At 37.9% G+C, this 27,896-nt stretch overlaps 1 protein-coding gene across 1 annotated transcript in view; it reads left to right on the top strand.

The window, feature by feature from the left end:
* The first annotated feature begins 152 nt into the window (after positions 1-152).
* Positions 153-27,896, top strand: part of NCAM2 (neural cell adhesion molecule 2) — a 196,084-nt gene continuing 168,340 nt past the window's right edge. The window contains exon 1 of the mRNA XM_054712874.1: positions 153-188. Within this exon, the coding sequence (XP_054568849.1) occupies positions 153-188 (36 nt within the window). The remainder of the gene's footprint in view (positions 189-27,896) is intronic.

Below are 27,896 nucleotides of genomic sequence, written 5' to 3'. Positions count from 1 at the left end.
ATGCACTTTCAGAAAAGTAACAGATTATAACATCCTATACAATAAATAATGCTATATAATAAAAGGCTAATATGCAAATAGACTGAACAGTGAAACAACTGAACAACCGGTTGCTATGATGTGTGCTGACCACCAGGGGGTGTTTGCGGAACATGGTTGGCGTTGGCCTTAGTGGGATGGTGGAGCAAGTGAGCAGGGGTGCCAGACCAAGGCCGGGCACCAGTCGCTGTCATCGGGGCGAGCCTTTGGTGGTTACTGAAAATTCTTTGCTATCGCGTGCTGTGGTCCCACCTGGTGGTCGCACCTGCTGCCTGTGCTGGCCCCTCTTGCACCCGCTGCCAGCACCGGTCCTGCTTGCACCTGCAGCCAGTGCCAGAGCCGCCGCTTACACCCGCTGCCAGTGCCCGGTGCTGGTCTCCATCACTTGGCGCCATCAGCAGGCCCTACTTGCACCCACTGCTGGGGCCAGCCCCAATCGCTCTGCACTGTCAGCAGGTCTGAGCGGTGGCTGCTGCCCTGATCACCCCTGAGGGCTTCTCCACCTCCCCCTGTTCCTGAGGGGTGATCGGGGCAGCAGCCACCGCTCAGACCTGCTGACAGTGCAGAGTGATTGGGGCTGGCCCCAGCAGAGGGTGCAAGCAGGGCCAGCGCTGTCAGAGCATGGGAGCAGCGGCGGTGGGAGCTGGGCTGCAGGCAGACAGGGGACCAGGGGCCACAGCAGGAGGGGCCGGGCGGGGGTGCGGAGGATGGGCCAAGACCCGCCTCTGTGCCTACAGCAACCTTGCACCCCACAGTTCCTTTCAAGGTACACGGATTCGTGCACTGGGCCCCTAGTTAAATATAAGTGTCAGAAGAGTTGGTTTATTTTTAACTATAATTTTATACTATAACATAAATGCATATCACTGTGGAATATTGATTTAGTAAATCTATGTTTCATAGGTGGTTTTTCTGGTTTGATCATTGTTAGAAATGATTAAATGGCAAAATTTAAGAGAATATTCTTAACATATCTTGTTTTTGAAAACATGTACCCACCGAAGTAAATCTCATGTAGAATTATTTTGCTTGAGTTGAATAACAATCATGAGAAGATACTATCTAAAGCTACTATGTGGTTTATACTGTTTCCAACCCAAAATATCTTCCCTTAATGTGTCACTTTTCCATCTGTTGAGAACGTAAGGTTTTTTTTTAAAAAAAACCTGATATCTGTCTCTTTAGGTATCTAACCTTATTTGTGGGTGTATTTAACTACCAGTTTTCATATATATTTTAAATTTATGTGTATGTTTTATGCCTACATAAGCAGTTTGCACTGAGCACAATACTGACTTTGTTGTGTGACTATGGAAACCAACTTTGTTCATTTTAATAAAATTATGTTCTTGTTATTGAGTCTGTTTCCCTTAGTGGTCTCTGGTTTTGTTTGTTTGTTTTGTTTTTTACTTCTAACTCAGGAAATGCTCTGCATATCCACCTCATCCTTATTACAAGTGTAATTTAAAATACAACTTTAAACATTTTTTCCCACTTACCTTGCACTAGAGAGTAAACTTTAGTGTGACATTTGATTCATAAGGAGATTCATAGTCACTTTCAGATGGTTGAGGATCCTAGATTCCTGTCATCCAGGTGAAAATGACATTACTTAAATACAAGCCAGTCATGCATATTTGAAAATTTTTTCATTGAAATTATAGCATGTACATTTAAGACAAATCCTGAAAAGAAAATGTATACAGATTCATTCATATTGACAGAAAAAAACAAACCCTGAGGTTAACTACTGAAGAACAAGAAATGTATTAATTTATAAGATTAATTTTAGACTAATTATAAATTCTCTGAACTAAATACTTTTATATCTCTTATTAGAGAGAGAAGTAATGATTTTTGTGCACAAATTGTGCAATTGTGTTGGAACACTGCTTGAGTTGCCACCCAATGTCAGTTATATGTTTGGTAATAGAAGGGCAGTTTGCTTCTCTTCGAGTGGATGGAGTTTAGATAATTTAGAAATATAGTCTATAAGGCATAATTTCTTTGATGCTAATTATGAATGTTTTGTTGACATACATACGGTACACCACTAGTAAAGAAAGGGGTTACTGAGAAATAGTTCTTTAAAATACTCATAATGATTTTACTAATATTAATCTAAAACAAACTTACTGATATTGAAAAAATTAAGTGACCACTTGATTAAAATGTATATGGGAAAATCCAGCAGTAATTTATCTGTTTATTTATTAACAATATACTATGTACCAGTAAAAGAACCTTACTTACAATCTACCAGGAAAAAAAAAAGAAGAAGAAAATGAACAAATATGTGCAACAACAGCAAAAACACAAGACACAATGTGAACATGTAATGGAAGTATCTATAACTTAGTTCGGAGGCAGGATCAGGGAAGACTCCCTGTAGGAAAAGATATCTAATACAAACTGCCATCTTCTAAATGCTCATATGCATATGAACAAAATTTGAACTGGAATTTGAACTCTTCTTCCCAGAGAGTGCTTGAAGTATTGATTTATTCCCAAGGAGTTTTCAGTTAAAATACTCTGTGAAAATAAGATGCTGATCTGCAATTTTATAATAACTTTATTCAGTGATGACATTTCTCATTTGCACATAATCCATGGTGTGAACCATATGGGCACTTTTTCCCAGCATTAATGATCTGTTAGCCCAAGTGTTCCCTAAGAGTTAATGAGTGCCTGGAGCAGTAGGAGTTTTTAAGCGGAGTTGAGGACCTGTGATTTATATGGTCATTGTCTTACAGGAAATGCCTGACCAACAGGTCATTGTTGCTGTTATTGTGCTGATAATTTAAATGTATGATGAATAAATTGCTCGAAAGATTATTTTCAAATTCAAAATAGATATTTAGTAATAAGTAAACTGCAGCTAATGACATTTTGGTTTCATATTTTGCTATTATATTGTCTACGTGAATAATGACATTATATCCTCTGTATTATTTTCCAATTTTAAAAGTGAAAAATTGTAGCAAAAGAGTTTTTAAGTAATTTTTCACATATTCATTTGGCATGTCAAAATAAGACAGGCATCAAATTTAATTATTCAAATAACTTTAGTCTTAGAGAATCTTATGGCAGGTATATAGGGGAAAAAAGAAGGTCTAACATGAAATATTGACATGCTTTTGGTAACTGAGATAAACATAGCTTCATTTTGTGTGTTTTTTACCAATTTAAATTTTCATTAGAATTTAATGAAATATAAATGATTTCATATTTTACATTTTAGCTTTTGGCAAGTATAAAGTACTTGGGTTAAAATCATTTCAAGAATTTTACAAAGAAATTCAATACATGGTTTATTTATTCTCTGATTGAATAATATCAAAGTTATTTATTATTTTATACTAGAGGCCCAGTGCACAGATTCATGCACCGGTGGGGTTCCTCAGCCTGGCCTGTGCCCTCTCACAATGCAGCATCCCTCGGGGGATGTCGGAGAGCTGATCCCCACAGGCCAGGCTGAGGGACCCCACCGGTACATGAATCCACGCACTGGGCCTCTAGTATGCATAGAAGATCTTTGGTTAATCTCTTCCCACCCTCCTCCCGCCCCCCTTCCCTCTGAGATTCATCAGTCTGTTCCATATTTCCATGCTTGTGCATTGAGCGTCTGCTCCCTGGTGGTCTGTGTGTGTCATAGCTACCGGTCGGATGGTCAAACGGTTGAACGGTCGCTTAGGCTTTTATATATTTAGCTGTAAATTAAATTGATCAGCACTGAAAAAATACATCAGTAGATGGACCTAATCCACTTTTTGATTTATAAAAATTCTATTAAATTAAATTCATTAATCATGAAACTCTCCAGAGATATATAATATCATAAACTAAAAATGATGAGTGCAAGTGATCAATACACTTCCAAATCAAGTAGGACCCTTTGTATTGAATGTAACAGAAAATTCAAATAAAACTGATTCATATAATGAATGGAATTAATTAACTCACCTAATTAAAAAAGTATAGATGTATGACTGACTATAGATCCAGCTGTTCACAGTCAGCAGAAAATTTACATTTCCATCTGTTTGCTTAGTTATTTTCTATTTACCCTACTGTTTGCTTGGCTAATTCCTACTCTACATTCGGATCTTAGTCCAATTCCACTTAACACCACCTGTCATCCACCTCTCTCTGCCTTTACTAGACTAGATGAGTTCCCTTGTTATATGTTTGCAAGTAGTCTCTATTGTTTTTGTATTGTGTTTATTAAGTTATAGTAATATATACTTATTATTAAGCTTTGTAAGTAATTTCTTTGTCTGACATATCATAGGCACACAATCTGCACTTACTGAGTCGATGAATGCTTAAATGAAGTCAAACATCTGTCACCGTTCTTAACATGTGAAATGACCATGAACATAAATACTCTAGCTTTACTTTCTCTTGGCCTTCATTCAGTGTCTGTCATTACGTTGCTCTCTGCTAAAATTCTGCTCTCCATGAAACTTCCCTGATTATGTGTGTGTGCGTGTGTGTGTGTGTGTGTGTGTGTGTGTGTGTGTATTGTATTAGAGGCCCAGTGCACGAAATTCGTGAACTGAGGCGGGGTGTCCCTCAGCCCAGCCTGCACTCTCTCCAATCTGGGACCCCTCAGGGGATGTCCAACTGCCAGTTTAGGATTGGGCCTAAACCGGCAGTTGGACATCCCTCTCACAATCTGGCACTGCTGGCTCCCAACAGCTCGCCTGCCTGCCTGCCTGATTGCCTCTAACCACTTCTGCCTGCCAGCCTGATCACCCCCTAACCACTCCCCTGCCAGCCTGATTGATGCCTAACTGCTCCCCTGCCGTCCCAATTGCCCCCAACTACCCTCCCCTGCTGGCCCAATAACCCCCAACTGTCCTCCCCTGCTGGCCCAGTCACCCCTAACTGCCCTCCCCTTCTGGCCTGGTTGCCCCCAACTGTCCTCCTCTGCTGGCCTGGTCACCCACAACTGCCCTCCCTCCCCTGCAGGCCCAGTCACCCCCAACTGCCCTTCCCTGCCAGCCTGGTCACCCACAACTGCCCTTCCCTGCTGACCTGTTTGGCCCTAACTGCCCTTCCCTGCTGGCTTAGTCACCACCAACTGCCCTCCCCTGCTGGCCTGATTGTGCACAACTACCCTTCTCTGCCAGCCATCTTGTGATGGCCATCTTTGACCACATGGGGGCGGCCATCTTGTATAAGGGCATGAGGGTCAATTTGTATATTACCTCTTTATTATATAGGATATATATATGTATATATGTATGTATATTTATGTACACAGTTATATGTACAGGTGGGGGAAAAAGTAGGTTTATAGTGTGAGTATGCAAAACACAGAGTTTAACCTTGTATTATTTATTAACTAGAGGCCTGGTGCATGAAATTCATGCATGGGTAGGGTCACTAGGCCTGGCCAGCAATCAGGGCCAATCAGGGCCTTCTGACTGCTGACCAGGGCCTTCATTTTCCAGCTGGATGCCAGCTGGGGTCTTCCTTTGTTCCACACCACCCCCTGGTGGTCAGCGCATGTCATAGGGAGCGATCGAATTCCTGGTCTCCCGGTCGAACTCCCGAGGGGACAATTTGCATATTAGGCTTATATATAGATAGATGATTGTATTATTTTCCATACAAACAACTGTAAACCTACTTTTGTCTGACCATGTATATTATCAAAAAATGTCACCTTTGTTTTTGAAACTGCATAAGATATTATCTCTGTTGGCATTGGTCATAGTCAAATATCATCTAGTTATTTTGGGGGGATATTTTAGGAGGAGATACATATTCTCTAGTAAATCATTAAATTTAGAGTGCATAAACTGTATAATGTTTCATTTTTTATGGTGAATAATTCACAGTTATCTATAAATATGAGTTAATAAACAAATTAAGTATGTCCTCTTATTTGAAGGTTTGGATGGTTAATGTTTTGGTTTTGGTTTTTTCAGCTATTAGTGTTTTCTTGTAAATATGAAAGGGATTTTGTATCCTGTTTTTGGCTGTTAGGGCTCTACAATATTGTATTTATTCAAAATCATGCTAATAAAACAACATAAAAGACTACTTGCTTTTAAAAGAATTGTCCTCTATTAAAAATAAATAACAAATAGACTTTTGTTACACAATGGCCTTCCCATATCTATTTTTAAGTAAAATGGAAAGAATTCAACTCACTTCTCCTTTATGATATTTAGTATTTCATAAACATGAAGATGCTTATTAGGCAACTTCGTAGGTTCTCTTTCCCACGAGATAGGATCTGAATAAAATCCGTAGCTATGTAAGATCTAATAAATGAAAGTTTAGCTAGATAATAGATATGCAACATAGGTCGTTACTAAACCCGATAAATACAAAATGAAAAGGATTCTGTATGTTTTCAACAGTGGTCCTTCTTAAAAAATATTTTGTGGGAAGTTTTAATATCTAAAGAATATGTAGTCTTTAACAATTTTAGTCTTTAACAAGTAAAAGTGTAGATTTTGATGAGAGACTACTACATGCAAAATAATATATCTTTATATTTATACTTAGTAGTTTTACCTTTATGTATAAAACTGGATAATTTATAACTTAAAAAATGAGTACAGTGCTCATGACATAATTCTTGAGATATAAACTATTGAAAAATTATCGCTTTCTACTTTTGTAGGCATTTTCAAAGTAAATCTATTAAACTTGGGAACTTTGGATTTAAGTATATGGCAATGTAGTATTTATAAAACTCTGGAGGTCATATTGTGTCCCAAATAAACATATACTGTATAATAATTTGAGACTCTCAGGTTCAAGCAATATCTACAAAGATCTCGCTGTGTATTTGTGTGTGTATATATTACATATACAATTTGATGTCTTCATGTGTTTCTGTTATATGTGGTTTCATTAAGAAAACAGAATCTTTAACCTAGACAGTTTCACAGAGTTGAAAAATTAGAGTTAAGTATACAGTCTTGGTTTAGCACAATTTCTTCACCAGATTTGTCCATTTTCAGTGTTTCTGACTTTCTATTATTTTCCCCTATAAGGCCAAACCTGTGAAACTTAGAACTCTGCTCATTATTTATGTTTCTATTTCTGGTTTCTCTGCTTTTCAAGTCATTAATTACTGATTGATATTTAAGCCTATTTCTGGAGACACATGGTTGGTATTTTCAGGAGAATGAACAGAAATAATGCAGCTGTAATGGGCATGACTACCTAATTCTGTAATCCTTTCATTAGTCAGGCGTTCCATTTAGTGGAGTATTTAATCCTGCAGAGAGCCCCTAGGGATCAGATCATATTGTCACTGTGATTCAGAATTTTTAAGGTTTTTATATCATTACAACTTCTGAAGAAAACTTCTACTTAACTTCCTTCTGTAATAGCTATGACCATAAGTAGGTGGCACATAAAATTATTGGCACATTTAAATATTGCATAGCAGATATGGTATCATTATGGACATTGTGACTACTGTTTTATATTTCTAACATTTAAACTCAGAGGTAGAATTTTTAATTTCTATAATAAGAACTTCAACTTTCTAACCAATGATAAAGTTTTCATTTACATGGTCTTAATTTACCTTACAGCCCCAAGCATATGGTTAAATACAGGATTTCTTTCCCAGATTAAGAATGTCTATTTTATTTTATTATTTTTTTAAAATATTGTTGAAAGTGTTACATATGTCCCCTTTTTTGTCCCATTGACCCCTTCTAGCCTACCCTTGCCCCCTGCCCGAGGTCTTCACCAAACCATTGTCTGTGTCCATGGGTTATGCTGCATATTGCATGTAAGTTCTTTGGTTGATCTTTTCCCAACCACCCACCCACCTCTGCCTTCCTTCTAAGATTTGACTATATATATAATATATATATATATATATATATATATATATATATTCCACTCCTCCTATCAAGCACATGTTATACTGGGCAGTAATTAGTTCTAAGTGTACTGTTCTACAAATTCATTTCAGACTTGTCTTTCAAGGAATTTTAATTAAAGATAAATACAATTTGCTGTTTTATTATCTGAATAAAAAACATTATTGAAAAAAAAAGAGTTATAGTAAATTTTTTTCATCAAATTATACAATAAAGTCATGGTTTAGTGGAGTTTTTTAAAAACAATATTCAGATATAGTGTTGCTTGGGAGTTTTAGACTATGGAATGCTAAGTTGTAGATGCTAAAAAATAGACCAAGGCCTTTGAAGGATCTCCCATTCCTTTGAAATATTTAACGCAATGCATCTTAATCCTTAAAACTGAAACACGTCATCATGATAAATTATCAAAATGGATGTCAGTTTCCTTCATTTGTTATAAAAGTTTGCCACAAGAATTCATCATTAGAGTCCTAGCCGGTTTGGCTCAGTGAAGAGAGTGTCAGCCTGCGGACTACTGAAGGGTCCTGGGTTTGATTCTGGTAAAAGGCACAGGCCAGGATTGCAGGCTCAATCCCCAGTAGGGGGCACACAGGAGGCAGCCATTCGATGATTTTCTCATCATGGATGTTTCTCTCTCTCCCCGTCTCCCTTCCTCTCTGAAATCAATACAAATACATTCTAAAAAAGAATTGATCATTAGAACAAAACACGAGAAAACAATTTTAGTTACATCATTTAGTTGTCCATACAATACTTACATTTAATATTTACTTAGCTAAACAGTATTCTGAAACTGTGCATTGGACATTCTGCAAATTGCCCTTTAATTATGGAGTAGAATAATTAGAGGAGAACACCAAATATTTCATTATATATAAAAATAAGAAAGCAAATCAATATGAAATCAGAAATATTTATAACCATGAACATTTGAGTTTTGCATTTTAAATGTAATTTTTAAAGTACTTTTTTGTTTTTAATTGAATAAAAATGGGATGTTTCAATATTTTTCCTCTAATTGTTAGCATTTGTACCTCAGGCCTACATTAAACCACTTTCCAAAAGGGTAAAACATGCGAAAATTCAATCTTTAGTCATTCTAGCAACAACCATTAGGGCAATAATCTTACTTGTAATAAGATGACCATTTTCCCAGATACAATCACCTAGAAGTTCAGAGAGTTGTTTACTTCAATTTCTTAGGATTGCAAAGTGGCAGCTCCTTCAATCTGTATTATAACACTGATAAAGGCTTCAATCAAACAGCATAATCTCCTCAGAGCAACTCCCCTTGCTGGGTCATTACAACAGATAATGGAAGCATTTGTAATCTCCAGATACAATGGGACTAAATGAAATGAGATTCCCAATTTCCTTCGCATGAGAATATTTCCTAATGTTGTCAGCATTTATGGAGCAATAACCCGGGGTGGGGCGGGAGGGTTTGACATTGCACAAAAGAGAGAGATAGATAGAGCTCCCTGATTTTCTTTAGCTTTGCCACTAGAATGATTATTCTTTAAATTAAACATGTATATACCAACTGTAAATTCAGATATTGGTAAATTTAATGCTAAAAGTGCTGGTGAGGAATTTTTCCCTGAGGCATTTGTGACCCATATTAAAAAATAAAATTCTTCTCTATGAAAAGGGAGAGAGTATATACCCCTACAGCCATCTTCAGGTGAAATTAGTCCAAGAAGACATCTGGGGTAGAATATTTTAAGAGGGAAACAAAATGTGTATGTGGGTTACTATGCTTTGTAACCAGCAAATGTCTGTAAAATTAATGATCTCCCTTTAAATATTTGGGAATTTGAGCAATGATTCAGCGTTGTAGTTGTTTGATGGTAGGGTAGTATTAGTAAAATGCAAAGCTTTCTATTTTTTCACCAGTGAACCTGCAAGTATGAAAAAGATCACCTAATTATCAAACGTTTACATGGTATGTTAATGGTCATACAAGTTGCCATTCAGGAATAAAATTTAGATACAGAGTCCAAAAATGTTGGGGAACTTTTTTTGCTGTTAGAGCACACTTTTTCTTTGATCAATCTATACCCATAGAATATTGTAGACTTAAAATGAAAATATCTTAATGTATAAAATATATGCAGTTTTATTTAAATACACGTATGGAGTAGCATTTTAAAAATTAAAATCAGAGATATTTTGAAATAAAATATATGTGATTTTTTTATAAATAAGTGTCTATATAAAAGGGGTAATAGGCAGGCTCACATTTTTTCTTCCAAACAGCAGTTTCCCCAAGAAAATCTTTAGCTAATTTTTTCTCTCTCTCATTTTCAGTCTCTCTCCTGCACACACACATGCGCACACGTGTACACACACACACATACACACACACACACACACACACACACAAAACAAACAAGACCATCATCTACACAATGGTACCATCATCCGCCTTTTGTTTCTTCTAAAAGAAGTTGTATTAGAGCTAAATAAATATTTTCAATGTTGCAAAATGCCTTCACTAAATAAGTGTTACAAGCATGATTAATATTAAAACTGTTTTTGCCCTACCCGGTTTGGCTCAGTGGATAGAGCGTCGGCCTGTGGACTGAGGATCCTGGGTTTGATTCGGTCAGGGGCACAGGCCTGGGTTGCGGGCTCAGTCCCCAGTGTGGGGCGTGCAGGAGGCAGCTGATCAGTGATTCACTCTCATCACTGATGTTTCTTTCTCCCTCTCCTTTCCTCTCTGAAATCAATAAAAAATATATTTTTTAAAAACTGTTTTAAATGGTACTCTGTCAAGATTTTTTTAGCTTGCTAAAAACTATTCCGATTGGTGGTAGCATACAAATGTAAATGTGCAAAAGTACAAATGTTTTCTCCCAAAAGTTTCAGAGGTTTTAACTATTAAAATAATGTTAGTATGAAAAAAATGTATCAGATTGATTTGCCAAAATATTTTCTAAAGCAAAACCCTATAATTCTCCCTGAATTTCTTCTCAAAAGAAAATTGTTTTGCTTTTTTGTTTTTTGTTTGTTTGTTTTTGTGCTACAATATTACATGTCCAGCCAATGGAAAGTTACTTTATTTTTCCTATTTCTTTACTTGAAAGTCCAGTGGATGTGGTTGAACATATATCTAACCTTGATACTGGTTCTAGTTCCATCACTGATTATCTAAATTGTCTGAGGGGAAATCTCTTCTGATTTGAATGACAATTATTCTTCTGCAAAATTGTGCAGTTTATAATAATTTATAATTTTAAATTCTTATATCTACCATCTTATATTTTTGCTACATCAATCCTGTGAGGCATTGGGGAATCCTCCTCTCATTTATGATGAATTGTGTCCAGTAAAATTTGGGCAAGCTATCTATCTTTTTGGTATCAATTCTCATCTGAAAAAAAACTGGGATAATTATGCATATATTTCACAAGTTTATGAAGATGAGTCAATATTAATAAATCCTTTAGAACAGGTTTTGGCACAAATGAGTAACATAAATATCACAATTGTTGTTATTGTAAATAACAGCATCATTATGCAGTTAACATTGCTAGAACCCGATCATTTCCATGAGTATGTTTTAGTGATTTAATTAAAACAACCTATAGAAAGGACCTGGAAGTACTTCGTAAAAATAAAATGTCACCTGATTTCAAGTGTCAGAAAAAAACAAAACAATAACAACAACAAAAACATCACAATGACAACAATAACAAAAGGCTTTTTGTAATGTATTATTTTTGGAAATTATTTCTACTGACCTTAAAACACTTATAGGTTCCTGATGTCTTGTCTGTAAGAAAAGACCTTACCAGGAACCTACACCATTCTAAATGATGATAAAAATACTACATTGTTTCTTCACAGTTTATATAGGCCAATCCTATTTACTTAAACTTCTAAGTTCTCCTACGAAGTGTTAAGCATATGGCTGTTAATTTCCATAGTTAATAAATTATGGAATTAAAACACATATATGCTAATTAAATTCCCCGAGGGTGTGTGATGAAGTTCAAGCTGTAACCCAGATTTATCCAGTCCAAGTCTTTACCCCACTGCAGTAGGGCAGATGGTGGAGAGGGCTCTAATGACAGGCTGTTTGGAAAATCTTGCCAACTCCATTCATGTGGAGCACTTGCCAGGTTTGTAAAGGGTTTATTTCAGGTAATTCAAGGAACTGAAATAGAGGCTCTGATTAAATTTCTTGTTTTAGTATAAATGATGATTTGGTACAAAAATTTGCATCCTTCTTAGCATTCTGTTGATCAATGTCTGCTTCAAGTATGTTGGTCCAAATCCAGAGAGTTAGAAAAAAACTATCTTCATTACTTGATGGTACAAGGAGGAAAATAAAACACTGCTAATGGTACAAATAAGCTCTACCTAGAAATCTAGGTTGAGAGCTTGAAGGCAGATCTCATTGAATAAAGATCCAGAAATTATTTGAATAATGGATTTTTTAAAAAGACTATAAAAATTAACTTGTTTATGTAGTCAACCATTTCATTACAAACAGTGAGCACCCATTAAATCCCTGGAACTATATTAGGTGGTAGGAATATCTACAAATGATTGCTGGTTAAAGCTTTTGATGAAGAACTCAAAGTTGCTTAAAAGTGTTTTTACCTTGGTTCTGTCATCAATTCAAATGGAGACTGCCAGCAAGAAACCAAGAGGAGGCTGAGACTCGGGAGGACAAAAATGGACGAATTAGGAAAAACCACCAAGAGCAAAGATGTGGTGTTAGAGACCAAGGCTAAGATCATCACACCCTCACATAGCCAATTACTACGTGTGGATGCAAAAGTTGGACAGTGAAGAAGGCTGATAGAAAAAAAAAAAAAAGATTCATTTGAAATGTGCTGGAGGAGAGCTCCCTGGATATCATGGACTGTCAGAAAAAGAAACAAGTTGGTCCTAGAACAAATTAAGACTGAAGCATCATCAGAGGCAAAACTGAAGCTGCCCTAGCCAGGCCAGCATGGCTTAGGGTTGAGCATCGACCTATGAACCAGGAGTTCATGGTTCGATTCCAGGTTAGGGCACATGCCCAGGTTGCGGGCTCGATCCCCAGTGTGGGGTGTGCAGGAGGCAGCCAATCAATGATTCTCTCTCATCACTGATGTTTCTATCGCTCTCCCTCTCCCTTCTTCTCTGTAATCAATAAAAATATATTAAAAGAAAAGTGAAGTTGCCTATTTTGGACACATTTTGAGAAGATAGGAGTTTATGCAAAGATGATAATGCTGGGGGATATAGAAGGCAGCAGGAAAAGAAGACCAAATATGAGATGAATTGATTCCTTTAAAAAAGCCAGAAGCATGAGCTACAGGAGCTGCGCTGGACTGTTAAGAGCAGGACATTGTGGACGTCACTCATTTATATCGTTGCCAGGAATTGTAGCTGACTCTATGGCAAGTAACACATATGAGCTTTTGAAATGACCAACAAAGGGAAGGGGTGCATAGAAACTGAATGAAGCTTTGCCAATATGAGAATAGCAGGAAAAAATTATTGAAGAAAAGAGGTAGAGAAATGGCATTGTTCCCTGTGTATTTTAGACCTCTGATTTGAAGGAGTAAAACCAAATAAACTATCAGCTAAGGTATCATAAATATGTAAATTACTAGTGAATTTTCTTACATAGAGGTAATTGAGAGATAAAGCTGGAATCTTAAAAGAATTATAGAAACCAATTGGGCAGATCCTTCCAGCGTTTTAAAAATCAAAGAAATAAGCTAATGTTTGCATGAAACTCAGTGTCCTAAAAGGTTCAATATTTCTATTAATAAAGAGCTAAAGTCTTAAAACTATAGGAATATATAATTTACAGTGATATAGTTGTGGGCTCGATCCCCAGTGTGCAGGAGGCAGCTGATCAATGATTCTCTCTCATCATTGATGTTTCTATCTTTCTCCCTCTCTCTTCCTCTCTGTAATCAATAAAAATACATTTAAAAAATATTCTAGGCCATCTGAAAAAATAAGCTACAACTTGAAAAAAATCATAAAATTCTTTGTACAAAAAATGTCATAGCTCATAAAGTTTAGCAGAGCTTCAATCATTACTAGTTGAAATGTGTTTGGTGTTGTATTACCCCTTTTCTGGCTTTAAGAACTATAAACACGCTTGGGCTAACCAGTTAATGAGAATTTATTTTACTGTTAAGATGTGTTGAAAAGTAAGCCTTCAAAGCTGTTCTCCATATTATAGTTGGCTAGCTTTGGCTTTGATCCTGATATCTGGTCCTGACATTGGTGACAACCTCACTTAAGAAATACCTGAGACTATTTTTTTAAAAGAAGTCTAGGCCAACTGCCAGCACTCAGACACTGATTAGAAGACAGGAATATAAATGGAATGGATTGTAACATCATAGCTTGGTGACTAAAACAGGTCATAAAGCACACATGTGTCGGGGAGAATTGTGACAGAAAGAATCCTATGTGATAAAAGAGAAACATGCAAATTTACCATACCTCCACTACGCCCACAAGGCACTCCCACCAGCCAATCAGGAGAGAGTAAGCAAATTAACCCAACAAATATGGCAGTGGCCATGGAGCTGGAGCAAGCAGGAGTCTTGGGTTACCCCCAGAGATGGAGGAAGCCAAGCTTGCTGCCCGCCCTGACCGGCCCTGGCCTCCGCTCAAGGCTACAAAGTTTTAATTATAGAAGATAAATAAATCCCAGATACCAAGGCCTCCGCTTGGGTCGCCGGTGGGTGTGGCTGGCCTGCAAACCACCACAGGCCCCTCACCCAGGCTGCCCCACACCCCAAGGGAACTCCCACCCTGATCTGGGACACCCTTCAGGGCAAACCAGCCGGCCTTCACCCGTGCACCAGGCCTCTATCCTATCTAATAAAAGAATAATATGCAAATTGACTATCACTCCAACACACAAGATAGCTACCCCATGTGGTCAAAGATGGCTGCCCCCATCTGGACACAAGATGGCCACCACAAGATGGACAGGTTAGGACAGTTGGAAGTGACCAGGCCTGCAAAAGAGGGCACTTGTGGGCGATCAGGCCAGCAGGGGAGGGCAGTTGGGAGGGATCAGGCCTGCAAGGGAGGGCAATTGGGGGCGATCAAGCCTGCAGGGTAGGGCAGTTTGGGGTGACCAGCCCAGCAGAGGAGGGCAGTTAGGGGTGACCAGGCCTGTAGGGGAGGGCAGTTAGGGGCAATTGGGCTGGCAGGAGAGCAGTTAGGCATCAATCAGGCTGGCAGGGGAGTGGTTAGGGGGTGATCAGGCTGGCAGGCAGAAACGGTTAGGGGCAATCATGAAGACAGGCAGGCGAGCAGTTGGGAGCCAATAGTCCTGGATTGTGAGAGTGATGCCCGACTGCCCGTTTAGGCCTGATCCTAACGGGTTCGGGCCTAAACGAGCAGTCGGACATCCCTTAAAGGGTCCCAGATTGAAGAGGGTGCAGGCTGGGCTGAGGGACACACACCCCCATGTACAAATTTCATGCACCGGGCCTCTAGTAGAGAATAAGGGATAGATCCTATTCAAGGAAAGTAATTAGAGCCTGTCTTACACATAAACCAAACAGCATAGAGGCCATGGTGCTAATTCCCAGATGCACATATACATGACCTGGGGAATGCTTTTTAATGTCTAGGTCCCCAGATTATTATTTTTCTTTTTTATCAGATTTATTGGAGTGACATTGGTTAATAAAATTGTATAGGCTTTATGTGTATAATGCTATGACACATGATCTATATATTGCATTGTGTGCCCATAACCCAAAGTCAAATCTCCTTCCTCCATCACCATACATTTGACCCCCTTTCTCCTTTACTACCCTCCTACATAAATTCATATATTTTAAAATTTATGAGATAATCTAATGTACAATTGGAGTTAATAACCATTGACCTAGATAAGAAAGTGTTTTTTTCTGATTACCTGTACTAAGGTGAGACCAAATTAAAGTAGATGGAACATCCTAGGCAGATACAGAATATCCTATTTTCTGTCTAGGCTAACCAGTCAAAAGAATAAATTCCCTTCAATATAAAAGGAAAATTTTTATTTTTCCTTAGCAAGAAAAATAAATGTAAAACTTAGTAGATGGAATAGGAACACCAAAAACCATAGTGATTGAAAATGTTTACTTTAGATTTGACAAGTTGAAGTCAGGCGAATACAAAATCTATGGGGATTTCAACACCCACTGCAAACTCTCAAGCACCTTGCTGCTTTTTATTCTTAGAAGTAGATGAAATTTTGATATGAACTATTGAAGTTCTCGGGGGAAAAAGTACCATTTAAATATTGTGTTTGGAATTGAATTTACATATACCCTCCATATTAAATCCCACAATTGTATAAACAACAACAACAAAATGAAGACCCAATTTATTGGAATACTTCATTATAAGTATCTCTTAACTTCATTGAGTAATTGTATCTCCAACTCCTTTTTGATTTGAATCCATCACAAGTAATGTGCCTCTTCAGTGACAACAGAGCCAGAAGAAGTAAAAGTTCTTCAACACACCATTTCAAATAAGTTCAGAATAACTGGTATCCAAAGAGATACAGCCTGCAAGGACAGTGACTGGAGATGGAGAGTATTGAAAAACATTATGGACCACTCCTTACCTGTGTTTCTCCACTTTTCTATGTGCCAGCCATACCATTTATCACCACCATGCACATGCATCCTCCAAACCACTGCTGATAGCTCTCCCCCCCTCCCCCCCCGTCTCATTCTTCATTCAGCAATCAAATATTATCCACCCTGTTAACCCTTCTCTGTGTCGCCCCTTCCATGGCCGAGATAATTAATGACTATTTTCCTTGTGCTTCCATGAACTTCTGCAGCTTTACAGCCCTGTACATTTACATCAGAGTAATTGCATACGAATGTTATATGTAATGTAGAGCATGTTTATATTTGAAAATATGAATGTGTCTTTTTCTGTTGGCATAAGCATGAATTTTTCCCTCTTCGATGCACATGAGAAGTTGCTTTATCACCCAGAGACACATGTAAAGGACAGAAAGCTCCAGTGGTCAGATATGCCATCTCTTTATTCAGATGATTGGGATGAAACATGCAGATACTATGGATCAGGGTAGCTGTTTCCTTGGGCCCAAATTACCAAAAGTTGCCTCTGTAAACTTGTTGCAAGTATCAAAGCTAATCATTTTTAATATCATTAGTTCTCGGGCATTTTTCCTATGAAAATGATATTTACTAGTATATTGTATTCTTTCTATTTATCTTCCTAAGGGTTTGAGAGAGGAACAAAGACAATGTAGGAATAAAGGAAGGAAAGTAGGTTCCATAGGTAGAATGAAGAAAATGAGATGGGTGTAGATAGATGGTAGTTGAGGTGGTTTTAAAATAAGCCCGTTAACTCTGTGATTGTCCTCCTTTCAAGTGCTGGCACCTAATTATCTTTCTTTTAGAAGTGTACTTGCTGGCAAATAGAATAGAGCTAGAATGACAGTGTGCTAGACCAGCTGATAAAAGGTATGGAGACTTCCTCCTCACTTTCTCCCTTGGATTCCTCCCTGTAGGGGAATTTAGCTGCCATGTCATCAGGGCACATAAGCAGCCTACAGAAGGACTCCTGGGTCCAGGAACTGAGCTTTCCTGCCACCAGCCATGTGAGTCAGTGGTCTTGGAAGTGAATTATCCAGGTGAAATCCTGCCTAAAAGCACATGTAAAACCCAAACCACCCAGCCAAGACACTTCGGAATTCTTCATCCCAGAAACTGAGATAAATCGTTGTTTTAAGCTATTATGTTTGAAGTACTTTGATATGCATCAATAGAAAATACAACAGATGAGGAATTAATAAATGGATGATAGAGGTAGAAATATAGAAAGAAACAGATAATTATGTACGTAGAAAGGTATATTGTTATAGAAATACTAGAGGCCTGATGCACGAAATTTGTGCAAGGGGCTCGGCCCTCGCATCTGCGGTAGCTTGCCTTGGCCCTCAAAGCCCCAGCATTGTCCGGAAGGTCGTCCAGAAGGATGTCTGGAAGGTCGTTCAGCTGCCCAGTCTAATTAGCATATTATGCTTTCATTATTATAGATGTTTATAAATGCATGAGTAAATATAACAACAGATCTATAGCTATAATTTTTCATGAATTATTTTTACCACAAGGGTTATTTTTTAATAATAACCAATTTCACATAAATCTTCAAATTTTTGCTTTTTATCACCTATTTCATGTTTACTGTAAGTTCTGGATATTCACAATAATTACTTTGCATTAAAAGAAAGCAAATGAATCAATGAAAAGATATTACTCCAATGTGATTTCCTTAATAGTTCACTCAGAATTTTTAAATTTCAAAAATGACTTTTTTAAACTTTTGGTAAATAATTAGTATTGACGTATTTCCAGAACTTTTGGTAGCTTATACATTTAGTGACACCATCATTGTTATCACCCATTTTAGCTTATCTACCTAATGTTAACACTTTGGGATCAAAATGTTTAACCCGTTATTTTCCACACTATATTCAAACTTGCTGCACTATTACTTCCATTGATTTACACATCATCACATGCATTTAAAATTTATAGACTACAAAGCTGTAAGTCATGACCTCCATCTGCCTTTAGAAGAACAATGGATGCAAATTTCGTGGTTGGGGAGACAGAATCCTAAGCCCACATAGCTAGTATGTGACTAGTTTGTGAATTATGGGCCCTCTTTCCATCACACTTTTTTATAGCAGAGTTTACTATGCTAAAGAATGTTAATTAAATAGAGAGATTTTGGTTGATTGGTTGACAATTTAGAGAAATGTATTAAAGACAAGAAAAAATTCAAAATGAATTTCTGAATTTAATTTAAGGGTTAAAATTCATTTTATTCTTCAACACCTGCATTTCATGAACCTTACTTTTGATGATTGAACATATCTCTAGTTATCCCTACAATGACTGTGATAGTGAAATATAACTGCCCTATCATTTATGATGAATTATTATTTTTTATCTCCTGAGGAAATCTGTGTTGAATGAAATGAGTCAGTATATAATCATATTGTTTATCAGAACCAGTGCATTCTCTATGTGGATTCATTTTGCTGTGTAATTATAGTATCTATCCTATATAATAAAGATGTAATATGCAAATTGACCCTCATGCCCTCACAAGATGGCTGCCTATGACCAGGCCAGCTGGGGGATTAGTGAGGGATGACCAAATGACTGAACAAGCAGGCTGCGTGGGGTAACCAGGCTGGCAGGGCGGGCAATAAGGGGTGACCAGGCTGGCAGGGGGGAGCAGTTAGGAGCGACCTGGCTGGCAGGGAGGGGGCAGTTAGGGGTGACCTGGTCGGCAGGGGGGACAGTTAGGGGTGATCAGGCCAGCATGCAGAGGCAGTGAAGGGCGATCAGGCCAGTGGGAGGGCATTTAGGGGCAACCAGGCAGACAGGCAGGTGAGTGATTAGGAGCCAGCGGTCCAGGATTGTGAGAGGGATGTCCGACTGCCGGTTTAGGCACGATCCCAGGGATTGGGCCTAAACCAGCAGTTGGACATCCCCCAATGGGTCCCAGATTGGAGAGGGTGCAGGCTGGGCTGAGGGGATCCCCACCCTTGCATGCACAAATTTCGTGTACCGGGCCTCTAGTATATTATATATGTAAAACCCTAATATGCAAATAGACTGAACATCGGAACAACTAGTCACTATGATATGCACTGACCACCAGGGGGCACTCGCAGAACATGGTGGGCATTGGCAGCAGGAGGCAGAGCATGGAACATGGTGGGCATTGGCCATGGCAGGATGGTGCAGCAGGTGAGCGGGGGTGCCAGACCAAGGTGGGGTGCTGGTTGCTGTCATCTGGGCAAGCCTCTGGTGGTTATTGAAAATTCTTTGCTCCTGCACGCCATGGTCCTTCCAGGCTTCTCCCCCTCCCCCTGCTCCTGAGGGGTGATCGGGGCCGGCAGCCACCTCTCTCACTAGCTGCCAGTACCAGAGCCACCGCTCACAGCCACTACTAGCATCGGCCCTGCTTGCATCCACTGCCGATTCCCAGTGCTGGTCCAGATTGCTCGACACTGTCAGCGGGTGGCAGTGGTGGTGGTGGCTAGAGCAGGGCTGCTGGCAAAGTGGGGAATGGGGTCCATGGCAGGAAGGGCTGAGTGGGGACACAGAGGATGGGCCAAGAAACCCTCCCACCCCCAAGCCCACTGCAGCCTCGTGGCCCACAGTTACTTTCAAGGTGCATGAATTTGTGCACTGGGCCCCTAGTTAAAAAATAAAGTAGGATAAATGCATATTTATTCTTATTCACACCTGCTTTTCTTTGATTGTCCAGTTCAATTTAATTAACATAGGGGATTTTTTTCTACTTCTGCTCATTATGGAAAAGTTTGTCCCCCTGCCCCCTTTCATTTTTAAAATATTAGTTTAAATTGACTTTAAAGTCCTAAAGTTGGGAGTAAAGAATAGACAAGCAGAGTATGGGAGGGGAAGGACATCTGTTGTGTGAGAGGTTGATCTAAGAGTTGTTGTTAATGCAGTTAAATGGAAATTTGAAGAGTCTCAAGCCTTAGGAAGTGAGAGTTTGACTTGCTAGTCATAATTCATCCCTAAACTTTGACTTCTACATCTTATGAAATAGCAATCTTCCTTTGTGGTTGTATAATAGTAACCCAATTATGATCTCCAAGTCACTTTTTTTCTTTTTTTGCTTTCTCTCTATTTCATGAGTGAGTTATTGATATCCTTTGAACATTCACAGAATATAATTTTACTTATCATTTAATGACTGAGCAACTTTCCTTTTTCCTTTATAATCTCATAGTGCTCTCCTGCTAATTGTTCCTTGGCTCATGCTTAAGAATCCTTGCTCTCATAAATGTTTAGAGTCCATTAAAATTTAGTTTTATTACTTCACCAAAAGGTTTTTCTCTCAAATTAGAAACATCAGACTTTGATTAAACTTGCACTTCACCTTAAAGAATGACATGCAGTCTACCTGGAAACAAACTTTTGAAATATTAAAATAAATGCCCTGGTAGCTACTGTGTTGTTTAACTCAGTGAGATAGAAAAGTATCTTAAAGGTCAAATAGCGCCAATTTCCAAGAAAACTTTTATGTCCTCTGATCTTCTTTATATTTTCCAATTATGTGGTAAAGAATAGTAATGATGAGGAGAATAATAGGAATAATAATAATAAATCATGTTTGTGGGGATCTCAACCTTTCCTCTCTTCGCTATTATAGTTACCTACCAGGGTCTGTATTGATATTTAGGTTTGCTGACCGAGGAGTTGCATGTCTTGGTAATATGTTTGCTTATTTCTGTTTCCTTTGTCTACATCTGGACCAATCTTTTCTCAGTAACCTTCCATCAGGGATTCCACAATCCTTGGTGTCATCTGAGATAAGTTAAATGCCTTAGTGCACTGGGGCTTGATTCTCCTGTAGAACTGAGGTTCGGAAGAGCCTTCTACTCCCGAGGCACTGAAAAAGCACCCACTGCTGCACCTCTCTCCTTATTTGGCCAACCCAGGAAAATCATTGCAACTCTTCATTAGGAACCCTATATTCAGCAATATTGTAAACATGTTTTCACATTTCTGAAATTCAGGTGTGTTTTATAGACACAGGTACATTCAGTAAAATATTGTTTTCTTTGTCTCCTGACAAATTCTTACTAAGATAATGACCTGCCTGACAATGTCTTGTTAACTTTAACAAAATTGAGTACCTTCTTTTTTTTCATTCCATTAACACCCATTTACAGATTTACTTTTTCCCCCTATTCTTTAGGGGGGAAATTTAGTGTCTCTGTATCAAACAAGAATTTTTCTTCAGATAAAATGTTATATACTTTGTTAAAATTTAAATTGGATGAAATGTTCATAATTAAATGTTTCTTCTATTAAATTCTTTAAATCTGTGATTTCCCCCCACTACATTTACAGGATCAAATGACATTGTATTTAACACAACTGAATATATTTTATGGTTATAAGAGTAATGGATTAATATTGCGTTGTTTTCCACCAAGGTCGCCATGCCTGTTTGTGGTCTGGCATTTGAATGATTTTCAGAACCGGTGCCCTATGGCGCTCTTTTGTGCTGGTTGATAATGTGCAGTAATAGGTTCAGATAGACTAATTTGCACCTAAGTGATAGCTAATGCATCTTCCTCCCAGGTAGTATTTAACTTGATTAAAATGGACAGGTCAACATAAGGCAATTCAAGTGGGAATTTCAAGCACCACTGAAAGCTAATTGGGCAAGACAGAGCTTATAAGGAAGAAATTCCATATACTTGGAGTTGCCAAAATTGTAAATGGGAGCTAGGAAAAATTATATTTAAATCAAATTTGATTCGAGCATTTTGGTCCTGCTTAGTGCACGCTGCCAAGGGAGCTGATTACTCTACTGAGGAGTTTTACTTCCATTGCTCATTAGCAAATAGAAAAAAAAATCAGTTAATTTCTCATATAATACCATCACATGTTTCATGTGTTTCAAAATTTTTATTTAGTCAAGAGTGATTTTAAAAGTATGTAAAATTACAGTTTTCTTTCTAAAAGTTTTTTTTTTTTCTAAAAAATAAGCAAATGTATTGCCAGACATGCAGCACTTGGGTCAGCAAAGCTAACATTAATACAGACCCTGGTAGGCAATTGTATTAGTGAATAGAGGAAAGGTTGATATCTCCACAAACCTGAGTGTGAATAACTTCTCAGTAGACATTCACATTCATTTTGAAAACAGTATTGTAGGTCAAATAAAGCATTCTTATTGGTCACGCTATAAGCACAGAATACCAGTCCGTAACCTGATAGAAAACTTCAACTCTCACTTAATTTGCAAATATGTAATTAAGCATAATAAATGTCATCTAGTGTAATTGGAAGGATTGTCTCAGAAGATGGGTAAGGAACTATTTAATAAATCCTCTTTCTGGCCTGATTATATTTTATTCATAAAACAATTTTGATCACAGAGTTTTCTCCCACAGCTCTCCTAATTTTATATGATTATAATTGCTCATTGTTTATGAGTTACTATGTCCTCCTCTAGTGCCGCATTAGATTGAACTAAGTGCTTGACTGTTTTTCACACCTGACTCATCTATTCTCTCTCATGAGGAAGGAATTAAATGCAGTATGATTTTTTTCTTTTTGATTATATGTCATTAAACAAAAAAAGGTAAGTGCTCTCCCTCCCTCCCTCCCTCTCTAACATGCCTTAGTTAGAATTATTCTTAACAGATAACTTGTTTACCACTGAATCTTACTACCTTTGTTTTATAAACTACCCAAATATCTTCTGTAAATAAAAAAATAAGGATTATGGAAGATACCAGGACACAAGAGATTTACACAGGAACATCTTTCAAAAATGAAATAGAAATAGAACCAAAGAAGAGGGACATAAAAAGAATTGCTTGATGGTTTAAGCAATCATTCTATTTTATATCAAGCAGTTAAACAAATAAAAATATTCCCATATCCATACACTCTTATTGTATTCTTAAACATGTCAGAAATTGGATACATGAGTTGCCAAAATCAATTAAAATGAAAATGAATTCATCTTCTGTCAGACTTTCAAAATTTTTCTCTTTCTTTCTTCTCTCTAGGCTCCTCCTCTTCTCACTTCCTTCCTTTCCTATTTCTGCAGGGACCTCATTGTCTGACCAGTCAGGCAAGTCCAAGACTTCCGTTTAAGCTTTTCATGTATATTGATGCTTAACCTGTTCTCATGGCATGAGACACATAGCCGCAATCTGGTCCCAATTGTCAAATCTCCCAGTACCAAAAACCACTGGGAAAATGACATCCCCCCTTCCTTGTGTTCTTGATTGTATTCTTTCCATGTTTTAAGGGATAGATTTTCTTTCTTTTCAATTTGGATTGCTGAACAACTAGATCATTTGACTCCTTGCTTCTTCTAAAGTCCTTCCACAACACCCTGTTAATATTAATGAAGCCCTCTTTTTACTTCTATTGCACTTTGCTTATGCCCTTTCCTCACACATTCTTTCTTGAATATCAGTATGGATGGGTATGTCCCTACTAAATAGATTAGTCATCTAGTCATTTAAAAATACTTCTTGCTACCAAAGAGAATTTTCAGAAACACTGTACTAAAGAATCTGTTCCTGGCATGGTTTTATAAAAGTTCCTAAACAAGTGTGAATATTTCATTTTCTTATATGTCCTTCACTTACTAATGATGAAGTGGATGAAGTGATGCTATTTCTTAATTTGAACTGAAGCTGGTTCATTTTTGTAATCTGACAGTACCTAGAATGACTCTTCTTTTACATGCTAAGTCTTCAATAAATACTGTTTAACTCCCAAAAATAAAGCAATCTTCAGAAAACTTTGTGTTTCTATACTAGAAAAATCAAAATGCCTATACTTTGAATGTGTAGATATAAGGGAACCAGCTTACATACTGGAGTTCTAGGACCCAGAGGCAATGGGCTGGATTTCTGAGACAGGGTTACTAGTAATCCAAGATCTTTGAAGGATGCCCATGCCCAAGGATCAAAATGGAGAGTATAATGATTAGTCAATCCAAAAGCATTGATCAGAAGCAAGAACTAAAACCAGGGTTCAACTTCAGGAGTCTGAAAACCAAATCAGTTCAAATGCTCACTTTATTTATTGCTTATCCTATTGATTTATTTTTTCTTAATGATGTGTCAAACATACTGCATTAAGCTTGGTACAGTATTATTCATTTTAATTCTCGAGAGACTCCATGACATAAGTGCTATTCATCTGCCACTCTGCTGATGAAGAATCTGAAACTGTAAGAGATTGATGAAGCTAACTGACATTGCCCAGCTAGGTATTCAGTGGCAAAGCCAGGATATCTTACTTAAGTCTGCGTTCTGAACTTGAGCTCCTAATCACTTACAACCTTTCCTCAGAAACGGGGGCCAACTGCCTGTTGTCAAAGCTGTTATTGTGACTTGAATTTTAATTGCCAACTAGGTCATGTTCATAAATGATCAGAAAATGGCATGTTGATCGATTGGCATAACCTTTTGCTCAGGTCACCCCCTTTCTGGGGTACTTTTTGGAAAGAAGTTGTGTTTAAACACTATACCATAACTAGACATCTAGATCATACATGACCTTCTTCCCATTCAAGTGCTGGTTGACCCTATTCTACTATGCAATATGCTTTACCTCTTCAGTTGTCCAGTCTAGATTTGGAGTAAAGAGCTGTAATAAAGCAGGTTACTTAGAAGGATATGTATGCATGAAGTGTAGGAGGGAGGGGGTTACAATGAGAGGACCACTTCGGTGATTATATAAGACTCAGGGTGGCAGGTCCTCATTTGTGTCAAGGTTGGCTTATATATACAGTCTGTGTTGTGAAAAGAGACATATGTTATTTCTGATGCGTGTACTCTCAGTCTATCCCTTTTTATAGTTGGCACATATTATAGTCAGAGTTTTCAAGAATTTTTTTTTACATAAAAATGAATTTGGTTCCTAGTGAAATCTTGGATAGAATAAACTCCAAGCTATCACAGTGATATCGATAACATGGCTAGGACAGCTAAAATGTTGGTATTCTATAGTCACTTGAAGTTGGGATCATAATATCTCTTTATACCTTTGGGGACTAGTGTTAGCCTTAGCATTGGTATCAGATGTATTCCTTCACTGCAACATCCTATTGCTTAGCAGTAGCTTCTACACTTCCCTCTGAGGTGTGCCCTATTTACTGAAGAGGCTGCAGAGGGCTGCTTGTGCTATACTTCTTTAAATACTTTCCTTTCCAAGATCTAAGGCTGGCTTTTGGGCAAGCACTGCCTCATCATGCTATATACCCTCTAAGCTATATACCTTCTGCTTACTTCTGCATCTCTGACACTACAGCCAGGGCGGGAGTGATCTACTTCTAACATTATACAGCATTCTTCAACTGACAGTGTTTTATATGTTAGAATGCCTTTAGGAATTTCACTGAAAACACTCCATTAAAGTATTTTGAAGAATGCTCTGTGTTTTCATCTCTCTCTTTTTTTTTTCATAGCACTAAACACTTTTTATTATATAATTTATTTATTTTTCATGTGTATCTGTCTCCTAGAATTAAACTTCACAAGGGCAGGGGTTTGTGTCTGTTTTCATCACAGAGGTAACCTGACAAGCCTAAGAGTGTTAGGATTTCTGACTCTTTCAGTAACTGTCCTTCCCCCCAGAATACAGCTTCATTGAAGAGCTTGCCTTCAAACATAGTCTCTGGTTGTGACTGACATTATAGTTAAAGAAACACCAAGGTACCACCTCCTTAACATAGGTACAGAGACCCTCCTACATCCATGCTTGAAGCCAAATTTCTAATAAGGTGGGGTAGAATAGGTTAGAGCATGCTTAGTTCATTTGGAATGCTATAACAAATAGTCTGGGTGGATTAAACAACAAATGTTTATTTTTCCCAGTTTTAGAGGCTAAAAGTCTGAGATCAGGGTACCTGCTTGGTTGGCTCTTGTGAACAAACACCCTTTTCCATGTTGCAGAATGCCTACTTTCAGTTGTATCTTTTATATGGTGGAAAGAGAGCTGGAAGACTCTTAGGGTTCCCTTTTATAAGCTATTCATTCCATTTTGAGGGCTCCACATTCATGATTTAATTATCTCTCAAAGGCCCTACTTCCTACTACAATCACATTGTGTGTGTGGGGGTGGTGGTCAGGATATCAACATCTGAATGTTGGGAAACACATATATCCAGTCATTGGGGAAACACATATATCCAGTTGTTACAGGGTATACCAGAATAGGGATGGACATAATAGTTTCAATTACTAGAATATCATAGCTGTTAATGGGGACCAGACTGGTCTCTTTTCTTGCATATATATACTAGGAAGTCAATTATTTTACCTGTAAAATTGGGTTATGGACAGTTTATATCTTAAAAAAGTACAGTGAACTCTTGGAAACCTTTGATTGTTATAGAGTTTCCCTCACTTGGATACTGGGTTAGGGTGCCCCCCCCTCACCCCTACTTGTTGGTGATGTAAAGTTCCATCTATATAATTACATGTATTTATTAAGGAGTGCAAACGCAAAGACCAGAAACTCACATAAGTCCAATCTAAAGAACAATTTGCAATATAATTCAAGTATATCATAGTACCTCAGCCAAGAGATTCAAATGTTAACCTGTTAATGAACTTGTAGAAGAGATCATTTCTTCATGTTGGAAACATCTTCCATCACCATCTAGAGGAGATTCCGCATGCCCTGAAAGCACAGCCTTATGAAACATCACAGAAGGGATGGTGACCTAGAGTGGTGTGTACTCAGCACACTGAAAAAGGAAGGGAGTCCTCTGTTCTTTACTAAGAGCACAGGGGCATCTTTGATGAAGTCATTGTGTGTTCCCTCCTTTGACTTCTCTGAATTGGACCTGCAACCATTCATCTTTTTAATCAAGCTGCTGAGGTAGAGTAGAACCCTGCTGTGAATTGAAATGTTCAGTCCTTTGAGCCATTATAATAGGCTTTCTGTGTGTAGGAGCAGAACTGTACTCTTCTAGGCTTTCAGATAAACAAGGCATGAAATAAAAGAGAAACCACTTGTCTGGGATTGCCATTAAACTGTGTACTCTTTGACTTGTAAAATTAAGTGATGGATTGAGTTGGAATACAACCAAATTTCTCTGGAGGTTAGGCACAGATGCTGGTCACTGGAGTAATTACAGAGTTGACAGCCAAACACTCTCTTCCATCAGTTAAGTGGAAAGTGAAGTAAACTATTGACATGATTTTATCTCCCATTCTAGATGGGAAATGGAAGCTTCAGGAAGCTTTGGAGCCAAATAAAATGGACCATGGAATCTTTGTGGCTATAATTAGAACAGGTTGCGTGCCATTTGAGACTGTCAGAGGGCCCCCAAACCAAACAATGTCTTCTAAATTTTTACCACATCAAATGGCACAAAAAATTAAATCAAAAGTCCTGAAACCAGAGATGTAAGAGAAAGAACATGCAACTA

This window comes from Eptesicus fuscus, chromosome 3 (assembly GCF_027574615.1).
Source record: "Eptesicus fuscus isolate TK198812 chromosome 3, DD_ASM_mEF_20220401, whole genome shotgun sequence".
Lineage (NCBI taxonomy): Eukaryota > Metazoa > Chordata > Mammalia > Chiroptera > Vespertilionidae > Eptesicus > Eptesicus fuscus.
This window is presented reverse-complemented; position numbering and strand designations above follow the sequence as displayed.